Raw genomic sequence first — 12,314 nt, forward strand, 5'->3', positions numbered from 1 at the left:
ACTTAATTGAAACCCCATACAAATTCCTTTATATCTGTATATGGGACGAGGTCAAAATATACCCTCATATTTGAGGCCGGGAACTAAGGGGTTAACACATTAGTTGAAGTATCGTGTTATTATTTGTGATATAGTGAATTAGAATGTCTTTATTTAGTTTTTACTTAAAGTACCTCACAATTGAATGACAGCAGCTGATTAGGCAGGTGTTTTAAATAAAAGCGGGTTTCTCGAGAATCCAGAAATACTACTGTAAAGGAGTTACTGACTCCTTGGAAATTCCAATGGAATACTGACTCAAATGCTTGGTGCTTCGACTACAGTAAGCACTCAAACCACTTAACAGGCATCTTTGCCTCGTCAATGAGAGCATCGCCACTTACAAACTCCATGTCAAAATGATTGAGCTTCGTCCGGTAAAACCTGTCACGATAGGAATTCCCGAATTTCGATTCGGGAATTCCCGCAGCACAGCTGGTGAACTCTACCATCCCGTCGTTGCGCTTAGACTTGTGCGGTACAGTCTTGCCAAGCATCCAAAATATTGACTGATACAATGAAACAAGCCCAGTATAGTTTTCACCGCACATCACAGCGTACACATTGTCTCGATAAGCTTCTTGAGCAGCAGTGTAAGCCGCATCGAGCTCTGCTGAGCTGTGTGGGCCACCTTGAATCGGTAAAGACTTCAATCCTGTTGTTGGCGGGCACTTTCCAGTAGCCTCAGCGACTGTTTCCAAAACAGCAGTCGTTCTACCAGCACAGGAGTCTTGGATAAAATCGGAGCACATACTCCCTCTCATCGGCCCTGCTAAGCCCACCCACGTCGAGCTCGAATCAAGGCTACATTTTTTATTGGCAATCGCACCGGCCAGCATGAGATTTCCCATTGAGTGGGTCACCACGATAGTATCTGCAATGACGGAGTTCGTACTCGTATGGCTCACTGCCATGACTCGATTGCAGACTTTTTCCTGCAACGTATCGCTTGTCCAAGGGTTACCCGATGTGTTCAGGTACGCGTACGTCATCGACGTACAGCACGGAGCATGACCGTCCAAGTCGCCCCAATAGTAGAACCGGTCTCGATTCCGTGGCATATCCCTTTTGATTCCCAAGCCATGAACGAACACACACGGCCGCGGCTTCGACTTGCACGAACATGAGTCATATAATGAGAAATCGATTTCTGCTTCTAGTTTTCGAGTACTGTTGGTATCCACGGATTCTCCTGTGAGCAAAGTTTTCCCGATTGCAGTCACTGAACTCGAAGAAGCTGCTGCGGCACATTCACGAGGGGCATCGAGTGGTTCAATAATGTCCACCCTATTGTCGAGATATTCCACCGCGATATCCATGTCACTACTACTCATTGTGAGCCCCGAAGGTTTCGCAGTGCATAGAACAAAGTTAATACCACCCACCGACACCTTGAACAACTTGTCAGACGAGCATTCGGTCCCAGCACTGGTATTATTAATACTTGACGAAATAGTCGTAGCTTCATTGATCGCCGAGATAATCGAATTAATCGACGGAATTCTCCTTGATGGTTCATACACGTAGCACGTCACCAAGCCAGAAATGGAGCTGTCGTCAATCGAGTTAGTCGAGAGGTACCCAGTCCCACTGACCTCGGTGTAGCTGTAAAGGACTGTGTCTTGAGCAAACTGCGCGTATACGTCGTAGTGTACGTTACCTTTATTGGTCGACACGGTAGGGGTAGCGAGCATGGAGAACTCCGAATGGCCGTAGACTTGCATGGACGCTCCTTTTAGCATGAATTGGAATCTCAATGATGGCCAGTTCGCCGCCTCCGAATCCTGGGAGCTTGGAGTGTTCTGGTGCTGGGTGACGACATTGTGCGGGACCTCTGCAAAAACTACAAACAGACCCGCGACGAGTGTGGTAAGCCGTAGCACAGGTAAAGGCATCCCCGAAGTAGGCGGATGGAATTGCTGTGGCTGTGTCTCTCTCCGGCTATTGCCGATTGAATCTCGTCGTTGGAATTGGAATGGCGTTGTGTTTCCACATCCAGATGAGCAGCATTTGTTTCATGTTGGTTATGCAAATCACGACCTGCATAGCAACATGAAATGCTTCAGTATGTTCAACAATACCATCAGCAGTGACCTCAAGTCAACATACTATGTTGACTTGAGGTCACTGCTGAAAGGAGGTCTCAATTGGATATATACTGTACATTGTACTTTGTGTATTACGGTACACTGTACACCAATTAGGGCTAGGGTGTAAAGAAGGCCTAGAACAATGCTTTGTAAATAACACTTTTTTAATTTCTTAAGCAGTAATTTCCGATTTGGGATTCCCGATTTAGGATTCCTGAGCTAGGATTCCAGAGTTAAGAATTTGCCCGACTTGAAGTGTTAAACACGAAATTTGCTCCTCTTAAAGTTCGCTCGCTGTAACTGCGATGATGGAATCTGGGCGCCGCAGTACCGGCGTGGCCGCGACGAACCTGCATGTGTTGGACCGTCCGCTGAGTCGTGGCAAGAGCGAGGTAAGTCTGAGCGCATTCTCCTTCCTCTTCTCTGAGATGGTTCAGTACTTCCAAGGTCGCGTGCAGAACATCTCAGACTTGGAGAACCGTCTAGACGGCGCCGGATTTGGTGTCGGCGTGCGTGTCGTGGAGCTTCTGTGCCACCGCGAGAAGTCTGGCAGAAGAGAGACGCGGCTACTTAACATGCTGCAGTTTATCGTATCTACCTGCTGGAAAGCGCTCTTCGGCAAGGCAGCAGATGCGCTGGAGCGCAGTACGGAGAACGAGGACGAGTACATGATCCACGAACTCGAACCTCTCACCAACAAGTTCGTGTCGGTGCCCCCAGATCTCGGGCAATTGGACTGCGCTGCCTACATTGCCGGCATCATACGCGGTATCCTCTGCAGCAGTGGCTTCCTAGCGGATGTCACAGCGCACACAGTGGAAGTTCCCGGAGGACAGAGAGACAAGACGGTCTTCCTGGTCAAATTCGACGAGAGTGTCATTCGTCGGGAGCGAGTACTGACATAAGAAGAGTAGGGAGAATGGTTAAATAGACCCTTGCGGTCTTACTTAGAAAATTGACGCTATCTAGTGGGACATACGGACGTCTTCCATGGTGCTGGCCGGTGGCTGTCCCCACGTGGCGTAGTCGGCGCGTTCACTGGCCTTGTACTCATCCACCAGATTCTGCACCACTTCGCGCGCATTGTCAAATTCATCCAGATTCTCGGCGAACATTGGCTCCTTCCGGTAGTTCTCAATGAACGCTCCATGTTTCTTAAGGCGATCGTACTGCAGTAGCAGCTTGTGGAACAATGCGCCGATGCTCGTGTGGTTAGCCAACATGAGGCCATTGACTTTGTGTGCAGTCTCGACATACGGAGACTTGCGCGACAATGCCACTTGGATCGATGCAGGACCCCACGGGATAAACCGCGCGAGCTTGCGTTCACGAATACGCTGTAGCGACTTGTGCACTTGAGTGGGGTCCACATCTCCCTGAATGATGTTCAGGATCGAGATGTAACAACCTGTTTTGGTTGATGTGCTCACCATGATGTTCTTAGGTTGTAGTAGACGTCGCATTACGTCCAGCACCGTCGTTTTTCTCACTGCTGACACTTGAGCATCGATCGTTAAGGGCGTGTATCCCGTCATCAAGAAGTGGCAGCGTGGAGTCGGGATTAACGACGCTACTAAGCCAATGAGGTCGTTGTTCATATAGCCAGGGTATCTCAACGTCGTGGTGCTTGCAGCCATGACGGTCGACACCAAAGAGTTCAACTGGGACACGGTAGGGTTCTCGACGCGTAGTCTCTCCACTGCGATCCTATTCAACGCCGTGTTGTCTAGAACCACCACCGAGTCTGCATTGAGTACTAGTCTCTTCATGGTTAGTAGAGAATTGTATGGTTGTACCACCACGTCACTCTGGAAATCCGACTGGTTGGGGAACACTGAGTACGTCTGGATGAGCTTCTTGGGAAAGTGATCATTGAGGTTCTCCAGTAAGTACGATCCCATGCCGGAACCAGTGCCTCCAGCAATAGAGTGACACAGTACAAAGCCCTCGAGACTGTCCGAGCCGTCGGCTTCTCGGTCGATCATCTCCATTAGCTGGTCATGATGCTCTTCTCCTTGGTGATACCCAGACGCCCAGTTGTTGCCGGCGCCGCCTCCTTCCTTGGATACAAAGAAGTTCTCTGGGTTGTATAAGTTTCGGAAGGTCGAAGTACTGATACTGTTGATGACACGCGGCTCCAGATCCATGAGCAGCGCGCGGGGGATGTAGTGCTCATCGTCTGCCTGATAGAAGAAAACATCTTTGCGGTCGTTGCCTGACGTGGCGAATTCCTGCACGATACCGTCCGCAGAGATGCCGTGTTCCACGCACAGCTGTTTCCAGAACTCCATACCGATCTGGTTGCCGCATTGGCCTGCTTGTAGAGTGATGATCTCGCGCGGCATCGCACAGAACTTACTGATGGATATGCCGCCTTGAATAACGCTGGAAACTTTGGTGGTGGTGTGAGTAGAACTTGTATCATATGGTGTGGCCTACATTAACTGTGGTAGAAGTCGTTCTGGTGGTCTGATGACAATCATTCCGAAACATTCAAGAGGTGTTGACGGTCGAGACGCGCAGAAGAAATGTTCCTGGAAGATGGCGTGTTTGCTGCTTGCCATGTGCAAGCAGCAAAGTTTATAGTACATGCGATGTTGCAGCTTGCAGCATGGTGGTTGTCGAGTCAGTTCTTCACTGAGGCAAATCGCTTGATCTGCAGGCTGTGAGAATTCCTTACGTGCTGTTGTTTAACTAATACCAGTGTTGCTAGCGCCAAAGAGTGCTGTTCACCACGAACACGACCTTGAGAAAAGTTGATCGAGTTCATTAGGAGCTCCACTGCAAGCGCTTGATACGTGTCCTGTTATTGGCACATCCGTGACATTTAGGTTGTGAGGTTGTCGTACGTCAGCAGGTGTTTAAACTTGGTGTTTGTATTCTCTTCGAACCCTGCTAAAGGCGATACAATGTGATCACCGCCGAAGTCGCGTTCTCCATTCCGCGATCCAAGCCCAAGAGCTCTAAAATGGCCGCCATCCGCTCCGCCGCCAAGAAGGCACCAACTGCCATCGCCATGTTCAACATGGGTGGACCATCCACTCTGTCTGAAGTGCAGAGTTTCCTCACTAACCTCTTTCTAGACCCGGAGCTGATCCCCATGGGTCCGGTGCAGAAGTACGTCGGTCCGTGGGTGGCTAAGCGCCGCACGCCGCAGATCGTGGACCAATACGCGCAGATTGGCGGTGGCTCTCCTATCCTCAAGTGGACTAACATTCAGGGCGAGAACCTGTGCAAGATCCTCGACGAGATCCGTCCAGAGGTGCGTAGAGCTACGTACGAACGAGAAGAGCTACGATACTAACTAGTGTGTGATGTAGAGTGCGCCACACAAGCACTACGTGTTCTTCCGCTACGCTAATCCGTTGACAGAGCAATCTCTGATGCAAATGAAGGAGGATGGTGTTACTCGTGCTATCGCCTTCTCGCAGTACCCGCAGTGGTCGTGCACGACGTCGGGATCCAGTATGAACCACTTGTGGCGTGAACTGGACCGTTTAGACATGAAGGAGGACTTCCAATGGTCGCTAATTGACCGCTGGAATACCCATCCAGGCTACATCTCGGCAGTTGCTAACCGTGTCAAGATGGGACTCGAGCAATACGCGCCTGAGGACAGAGACAAGGTGATCATCATGTTCTCGGCCCACTCTGTGCCCATGAAGACAGTGTACAAAGGCGACTCGTATGTGAACGAGATTGCTGCCACCGCTGAGCGTGTGATGAAGCAGCTTGCTGGCAAGAACCCGCACATCCTCAGCTGGCAGTCTAAGGTCGGCTACCTGCCCTGGATGGGGCCCAGCACTAGCGACGTGATCGAACGCTATGGCAAGCAAGGACACAAGTGCGTTAGACTGTGTTTTTGCGTTTCTAAATGGGTCTCTCATTTCTAATGGTGTTTTAAACTGCAGGCACGTTATGGCTGTACCCATTGCGTTCACTTCGGACCACATTGAGACGCTGTACGAGATCGACATTGAGTACGGCGAGGAGGCCGAAGCCGCTGGCATTACGGTGCGTTGCTCTTTGCTACAGTACGTTGCTGTGCAAGTATTTGACGTTTTTTAATGTGTTTGCAGAACTTCAAGCGATGCCCGTCGCTGAATGATGAGCCGCTGCTGTTTAAGGCACAAGCGGACATTGTGAAGACGCACTTGGACTCGGAGGAGCTGCACTCGTCGGCTTATCCTCTGAACTGCGCAGGCTGCACGAACCCTATGTGCCGCAGCATTGTGAACCCTATCAAACCTTACAAGAAGCTTCTGTAGAGCGAATTAAAGAGTCATTTTCACCCAGATCACAATAATTGTGTCTTAGACAACCTTGAATTTCACGTTGCGTCCATTGGTTTTTAAAGTTATTCGTTCTGATTTTAAACAGTAGGAACAGCTATGCTCTCATCACGTGAGCGTCTACAGGAACGTCAAGGGCAATACGCGGCGCCACGTCACGAGTACTTGCAACAATTGGTGGACGAGTTCCAGCGCTCGCCAGACATTCTTCGGAAGGAGGAAATCGTTGCAAACTTGGGCAATTTCGCCTATGACCCCATCAACTACGCGTCTCTCGGTCGTCTACGCCTTATGGATCTGTTCCTCGACATCTTAGATGCCGATCAAGAAGCCAAAGACTCCAACAAAGAGTCCAAGGCGTCGCAACAAGGACCCATCATAGAATCCTTACCAAGTCTTTCACGGAAGCACAAACTGGTGGAATTTTCACTGGGAGGAATCTGTAATTGCATCCCTGACCCTCCACTGCAACAGCAATTCATCGAGGGCGATGGAGTGGAGATCGTAGCGCCCTACATCCTCGAAATCTCGCTCGAGAACGAGCCAACGTCGTCTTCGGAGCAAAACGTGACGCTCTCCGCTCTAACTATCGCGTATTTCCTGTTAGATTCAACCGCATTCGCCAACATCACGTCCGACAGGTTCATGACCAAGATGCAGTCGCTCCAAAGTCATCGCAATGTTCAGATAGCCAACACAGCGGCAGCATTCCTCCATCGCAGCCAGGAGCTCCTCGATACGACGAAGTAACGCACTTAATCGAATGTAATACAAATCCCAAGTGAAAATTTACCAACTTCGTCATTTCCTCACTTTTTGAGCACAAAATGCTGTTCGACTTGGGCGAGGACGAACTGCAGACGCTGCTGGACATGTTCAAGTACATTTTGCTCGGTACAAACGTGCTTCTGTTCTTCACTGCAGCACTAGTATTTTTCACCTCTTCAGCCAATCAGAACTCGACGTCCTCGTCGACGCCAGCGCAGTTTAAACAAGCGCTGATTGTAACGGCGCATCCGGACGATGAGAGCATGTTCTTCCTGCCTCTGGTATACTCTCTGCAGCAGCAACAAGAAGGCTCCAACGAGGTCTGGAAGACACACTTGTTGTGTCTTTCTCGAGGCAATTTTGACGGTCTGGGGGACGTCAGAGTGAAGGAATTAAAGGCGTGTGCCACATACATCGGACTGTCGACAGATCATGTCAAAGTGCTGGAAGATCCTAAGCTCCAAGACGGAATGAAGAACCAATGGGATGTGGAACATATTGCCGCTATAGTGACGGATTATATAGTGAAGAACCAGATCGATGCGGTGCGTACTGAAGCTGTTGCGAGGTTTAGCTAAGTGGATACTGACGTATCTTACTTTAGGTCTTTACCTTCGATGATTATGGCGTATCAGGACACAACAACCATATTGCAACACACTATGGAGTCAAGCAGGCTATCCGTGAACAGCAGGAGAAGTGCAATGCAGCTAAGGACACAAGGATCGTTCGTGGTTGGGCTCTTGAGAGCACCAACATGTTGCGTAAATACGCAGGTGTGCTGGACACTGCTCTGTCCTTCTGGGGGTCACGTTGGAAACATGAAGAGCAGACCGAAAGGCAATTTGTTTTCGTCTTCCGACCGCGATGGAACTACAACGCGATGGCACTGCACCAAAGTCAGTTCGTGTGGTACCGCCGCCTCTTCGTGGTCTTCTCGCGCTACACATTCATTAACACCTTCCGCCCGATACTGTCGATTGGTAGTGCGGATCAGCCAGCAGAGCTCAAGAAGATACAGTAGGCAACACACAAGTAACCTCAGTCTCATTGTATGGAGATTAACCCAGCAAAAAACCCAGTGATGCGATGGTATTTAGTCGATAACGAAGCTTAGGCCAACCACCTGTACTTGAGGAGGAACGTGAAATGAAGCGCCATGTACGAGAGGACCACGAGAAGCAGCGAGTTACGAATAACTTCTTCCCTTGCCAGGCGAGACTTCAACGACGGTGCCACGTCCGCAACACTCATCACTCCCAGTGACAGCCAGAAACTCCACGTCCCATTGACCAGTCCTTCCAGTATAAACTGCCGTCGTGAGCTCGGGTAAACGAACACGAAGCCGTGCATTCGACTAAAGTAATACCAACCCCGACGGTGGATAATTGAGTGGAAGAACCCACTGAGCGCTACATAAATGACCCCCAAGCAGAGAACAAACCAGAAGAACCGCGTCCGCACCACTCCGAGTACAAACGATCGGTTCTCGTTCACCACAAGGCCGACGAAGGCCAAGAAGGCCAGCACCGGGATCAGTTCAAGTCCCGAGAACGTGTCATCATCAGGATGAACGGGCACTGTTGGGGAGAGGCCTCCACGCGCATTGCGAGTTAGATAGCCACTCCGTTCTCGGCACAGACTCACAAACGCTGAGATCTGTGTCGCTACCTTGGCCACTTCATCACTAGTATCCTTACTCTTCTCACCAGCAAATATTGATTTATTGGCACTGAGGTCCAGGAAATTGGTCTCCACGTGCGGGTAGCGCTGGAAGCGGCTTGAAGCACGTCCAGGTATCCAAAGCAGCGATGGAGTAATCGTCATCAAGTGCTGCTTTACACACAAGAACTGAATGAGTATGTGTCGTACCATAGCCAATTTCTCATCGATGCATTCATTTGGCTTACATAGTCCAGCATTTTGGGCCACCTTTGAGCGTCCACACGGACGAAGGGGAGCTGTGGAGTGGACAGCTTCTCTGCTGCGAGCTCTACGGACCTATCGACCAGCTTCTGATGATGTAGGCACGCCTCCTGGTCGATAGCGGGGGATTCTACTTCTTGATCCTCGTCACCTTGGTCGTTGTTTTCGTCGTAGCAGGTTGAAGCGGGTGTGAAATAGAGCAGTAGGGGCGTTGAGCGACTTCGGGAGAGCAGGAAATGCTCGTACTTCGCCCAGTCGAGCGACGGATTGACGGTTTGCTGCAAAGTAAACAGCGGAGACGCATCTCGAAATTGTAAAGGACTATCAAAAGTAGAAGAAGACGCCGCGCACACCGCGGAGAGACCCACAATCAACGCTGCTCTGAGCCGTGACCGTGCCATGTGCTAATGAAGGGGTCTGGGTTTTTAAGGTAATGACTTAATCACCCAGCCACTTCTAAAGTTTCTTGAAAAAAGCTTTGACCAAAATATTTTTTCGTATTCTCACAGCCTGAAGCTGAGATATGGTTGAATATCATCACTTATCCGACCTTACTTAGGTTTTGTATGCTCCTGAACAACCTATTACAAAATTTAAATTTATTTTGGCCAATGGAAATACAGAATGACGTGTATTTCCACCTCTAGAATTGCGTAGGGGTAGGGGGTCATCTTAACCAGTCAATCCGACGTATCGGGTCGGAAGGATACGAGAAATATGTGTATGCCTATTCTAAAACTAAGTGACGGACGTATCACTTGCATATTTGCAATACATCCGACAGGATGGGACTGGACGAGCTTAAGCCTGGAAACACAAAACGAGCTAAGGCAACCGCCATCGCAGCGTTCAAGGCTTTTGTAAAGAGTGAGTCTGTAGACTTTGAGTATGTCAGGAGTTGCATTGCGAAAGATGATAGTGGAAAGTCATTTGTGTCTATATTGGATATGTTTGGCATGTATATTGCCTTTACAGAAGGCAAGAAGGGTAAACAGCTTGCCCGCAACACTGCCATGCAGTATTATAGACAGACTAAGATGTGGCTTTTCGAGCTCTTCCCCACGCAGCGGCACATTGTCGAGGCAAAGTTGTTAAGTATGGGGAAGACGCTGGAGAACTTTTGTATGAAAAGAGACGGCAAGGTAGTGAGCAAGGCGCCACCATGCACGAAGGCAGATTTGCGTAAAATGATGCTATACTTGTATCAGAATGCGACTACCTCAAGCGATTATCAAGATGCAGCGCTACTATGTATGCTGTGGTATCTGTTTGGACGCGCTTCCGATTTTTCTCTCGTCCAGAAGCAGAATCTCACCATTGACGCTGCAGACATCCTTTTCGTGCGCTTCATTCGGCTCAAGACTTCTGAGGAGCAAGGCTTGTCGCTGTATCCCGACGAAGACTTCATCACGTGCCCAGTGTACGCTATGGCTCTGGCACTCATGGTGCAATACGCTCCGTGCGTCGACTTGCTCGATAATCTGCCGCCGCTTCCTGTTAAAGCCTCTGTCTCCTTGTCCCCCGCGACGCCGCTCCTGGAGGTACTCGACCATCCTGATGACTACGCTGCACTTGGTGCTGTGGCTGCTGCAGCGGACGGAGTAGTCGTGACTGGAAAAACGCCAACCATTTACTCCCACGTTAACAGAGTTCTTGACCGAGTCGCTGTCGCCGCTGGTATCGAGGTCGCCCTCTCTTCTCATTCCTTTCGCCGAGGCGGAGCGCAGCACGTCAACGGTTGTGACGGCCTCACGCATCGCTGGATTTTTGACCGTGGTGCCTGGAACATGAGTACAACAAACAAGGGGTTTAACTACATCTTCAACACAAGCCGCGAAGATCACAAGGTTAGCAAGGCTCTCAGCGGATACGGCACAGAAGCGAAGGTACCTTTGAAGGACTTGAAGCCCTTTGATGCACACACGCAGGAAAAATTCGCAGCTGTCCAGCAGTATCTGTTCGCGACGTGCCTGAGGCTAGAACGAGTCCAATACAACGTGAGTCACCGTGTTCTGGACGTTCTAACAGCTTACCTGTTGCTGCATTATCCCCGGCTAAAGAAACTTCATCCTGATGGACCAGCTGTAAAACGCATCGAAGAGTGCGTGGTTTTGGCAGGGTCATCACGCGCAGACTTGTTGGTTTGGGCGTCCCACCTGGCTGCTCAGAATATTGCTGCGAAGACACGTCTGCCAGAAGACAAGGAAGAAATATATCCCACATCGAACCGGCAACCAAGGCAAGAATGTGATATCATTGAGCACCAACGCCGTGTCATTGACCAGTTAGTTCTACTTGTTAAGAGGCAGGACGAACGCATGGATCTTCTAGAAGCGAAGGTAGGAGGTGCTGTGCAGCAACATACAAGCAGCAAACGTCAACATGATCCTGAACCCGACCCAGTCAAGCCAACCAAGCGTCGACGGACTTCTGTGACCTACCTGCACGCGACATGGTACGCTTGGTAGCTCAGGAACCCTGTTTTTTTGCCGCTGCAAACAAACAACAACGATCAAGCGCGATGCAGCTCGTCTTATACCTGAAATCGTTTCTTGGGGACGGCTTCTCCCTCAATCCAAGCGCATGCGACTATCGTGAGCAAGTTTTGGCGAGAGGAAAGCAGGCTGAGGTAGCGGTAGTTACCTTCCTTCGTGAGCGCAATATCATGTCACGTGGGTCCACTGCTGTTCGAAAGCACCTTCATGGCCTACACGCTGCTGGAGAACTAAACGACATGATCACACGCTACCATCGTCTGGTTAATGCTGGTGCTGTTCTAGATCCTGATAGACAGGACCCCTTTCAACCTGTAGCGGCAACATCGTGAGACACAAGCATTAGTTACCGTTACAATATCGGGAATTTCGTACACGTTCTTACTGCGAAAATGCGCACCCTGTTTCAGCACCACAACCACCATGATAAACCCGCAGTGGCCGTACTGGTATGCTAGCCCAATGGTGTCGTGTAACCCGTACACGTGTCGTGTAACCCGTACAACCCATACAAAAGGGTGTCGTGTAGCCCATACACGTGCCGTGTAACCCGTACAACCCATACAAAGGAGTGTCGGGGAAACCCGTACACGGGGTCGTGTAATCCGTACAACCCACACCAATGGTGTCCTTAACCTGGGTACACGCCACGTAACTCTCACGCGGTGTCGTGTAACCCGTACAACCCATACAAAGGGTGTGAA

The 12,314-nt window shown here is 50.1% G+C and overlaps 8 protein-coding genes across 8 annotated transcripts; 5 read left to right on the top strand and 3 right to left on the bottom strand.

Moving 5' to 3' along the window:
* Positions 1–317: 317 nt before the first annotated feature.
* Positions 318–1,358, bottom strand: PITG_14805 (uncharacterized protein; the record flags this gene model as incomplete). Its single annotated transcript, XM_002898964.1, has 1 exon — positions 318–1,358. One exon carries the CDS (start codon positions 1,356–1,358, stop codon positions 318–320), a length of 1,041 nt encoding a protein of 346 aa, XP_002899010.1.
* A 1,048-nt stretch (positions 1,359–2,406) lies between these two features.
* PITG_14806 (trafficking protein particle complex subunit, putative) lies at positions 2,407–3,107 on the top strand (the record flags this gene model as incomplete). Its single annotated transcript, XM_002898965.1, has 1 exon — positions 2,407–3,107. One exon carries the CDS (start codon positions 2,435–2,437, stop codon positions 3,032–3,034), a length of 600 nt encoding a protein of 199 aa, XP_002899011.1.
* Positions 3,095–4,495, bottom strand: PITG_14807 (tubulin gamma chain; the record flags this gene model as incomplete). The annotated part of the gene is made up of 1 exon (XM_002898966.1): positions 3,095–4,495. One exon carries the CDS (start codon positions 4,472–4,474, stop codon positions 3,095–3,097), a length of 1,380 nt encoding a protein of 459 aa, XP_002899012.1.
* Positions 4,496–5,057: 562 nt separating this feature from the next.
* On the top strand, positions 5,058–6,397 carry PITG_14808 (ferrochelatase, mitochondrial precursor; the record flags this gene model as incomplete). The annotated part of the gene is made up of 4 exons (XM_002898967.1): positions 5,058–5,391; positions 5,450–5,973; positions 6,041–6,143; positions 6,209–6,397. The coding sequence occupies 4 exons, from the start codon at positions 5,098–5,100 to the stop codon at positions 6,395–6,397; spliced, it is 1,110 nt and encodes a 369-aa protein (XP_002899013.1).
* Positions 6,398–6,520: 123 nt separating this feature from the next.
* Positions 6,521–7,171, top strand: PITG_14809 (uncharacterized protein; the record flags this gene model as incomplete). The annotated part of the gene is made up of 1 exon (XM_002898968.1): positions 6,521–7,171. One exon carries the CDS (start codon positions 6,521–6,523, stop codon positions 7,169–7,171), a length of 651 nt encoding a protein of 216 aa, XP_002899014.1.
* Positions 7,172–7,248: 77 nt separating this feature from the next.
* Positions 7,249–7,810, top strand: PITG_14810 (uncharacterized protein; the record flags this gene model as incomplete). The annotated part of the gene is made up of 2 exons (XM_002898969.1): positions 7,249–7,738; positions 7,794–7,810. 2 exons carry the CDS (start codon positions 7,249–7,251, stop codon positions 7,808–7,810), a joined length of 507 nt encoding a protein of 168 aa, XP_002899015.1.
* Positions 7,811–7,812: 2 nt separating this feature from the next.
* PITG_14811 (uncharacterized protein) lies at positions 7,813–8,213 on the top strand (the record flags this gene model as incomplete). Its single annotated transcript, XM_002898970.1, has 2 exons — positions 7,813–7,856; positions 7,940–8,213. 2 exons carry the CDS (start codon positions 7,813–7,815, stop codon positions 8,211–8,213), a joined length of 318 nt encoding a protein of 105 aa, XP_002899016.1.
* Positions 8,214–8,302: 89 nt separating this feature from the next.
* On the bottom strand, positions 8,303–9,111 carry PITG_14812 (uncharacterized protein; the record flags this gene model as incomplete). Its single annotated transcript, XM_002898971.1, has 3 exons — positions 8,303–8,868; positions 8,923–9,022; positions 9,100–9,111. 3 exons carry the CDS (start codon positions 9,109–9,111, stop codon positions 8,303–8,305), a joined length of 678 nt encoding a protein of 225 aa, XP_002899017.1.
* Between the last annotated feature and the right edge of the window lie 3,203 nt (positions 9,112–12,314).

Source organism: Phytophthora infestans, genomic scaffold (genome assembly GCF_000142945.1).
Source record: "Phytophthora infestans T30-4 supercont1.33 genomic scaffold, whole genome shotgun sequence".
In the NCBI taxonomy this organism is placed as follows: domain Eukaryota; phylum Oomycota; class Peronosporomycetes; order Peronosporales; family Peronosporaceae; genus Phytophthora; species Phytophthora infestans.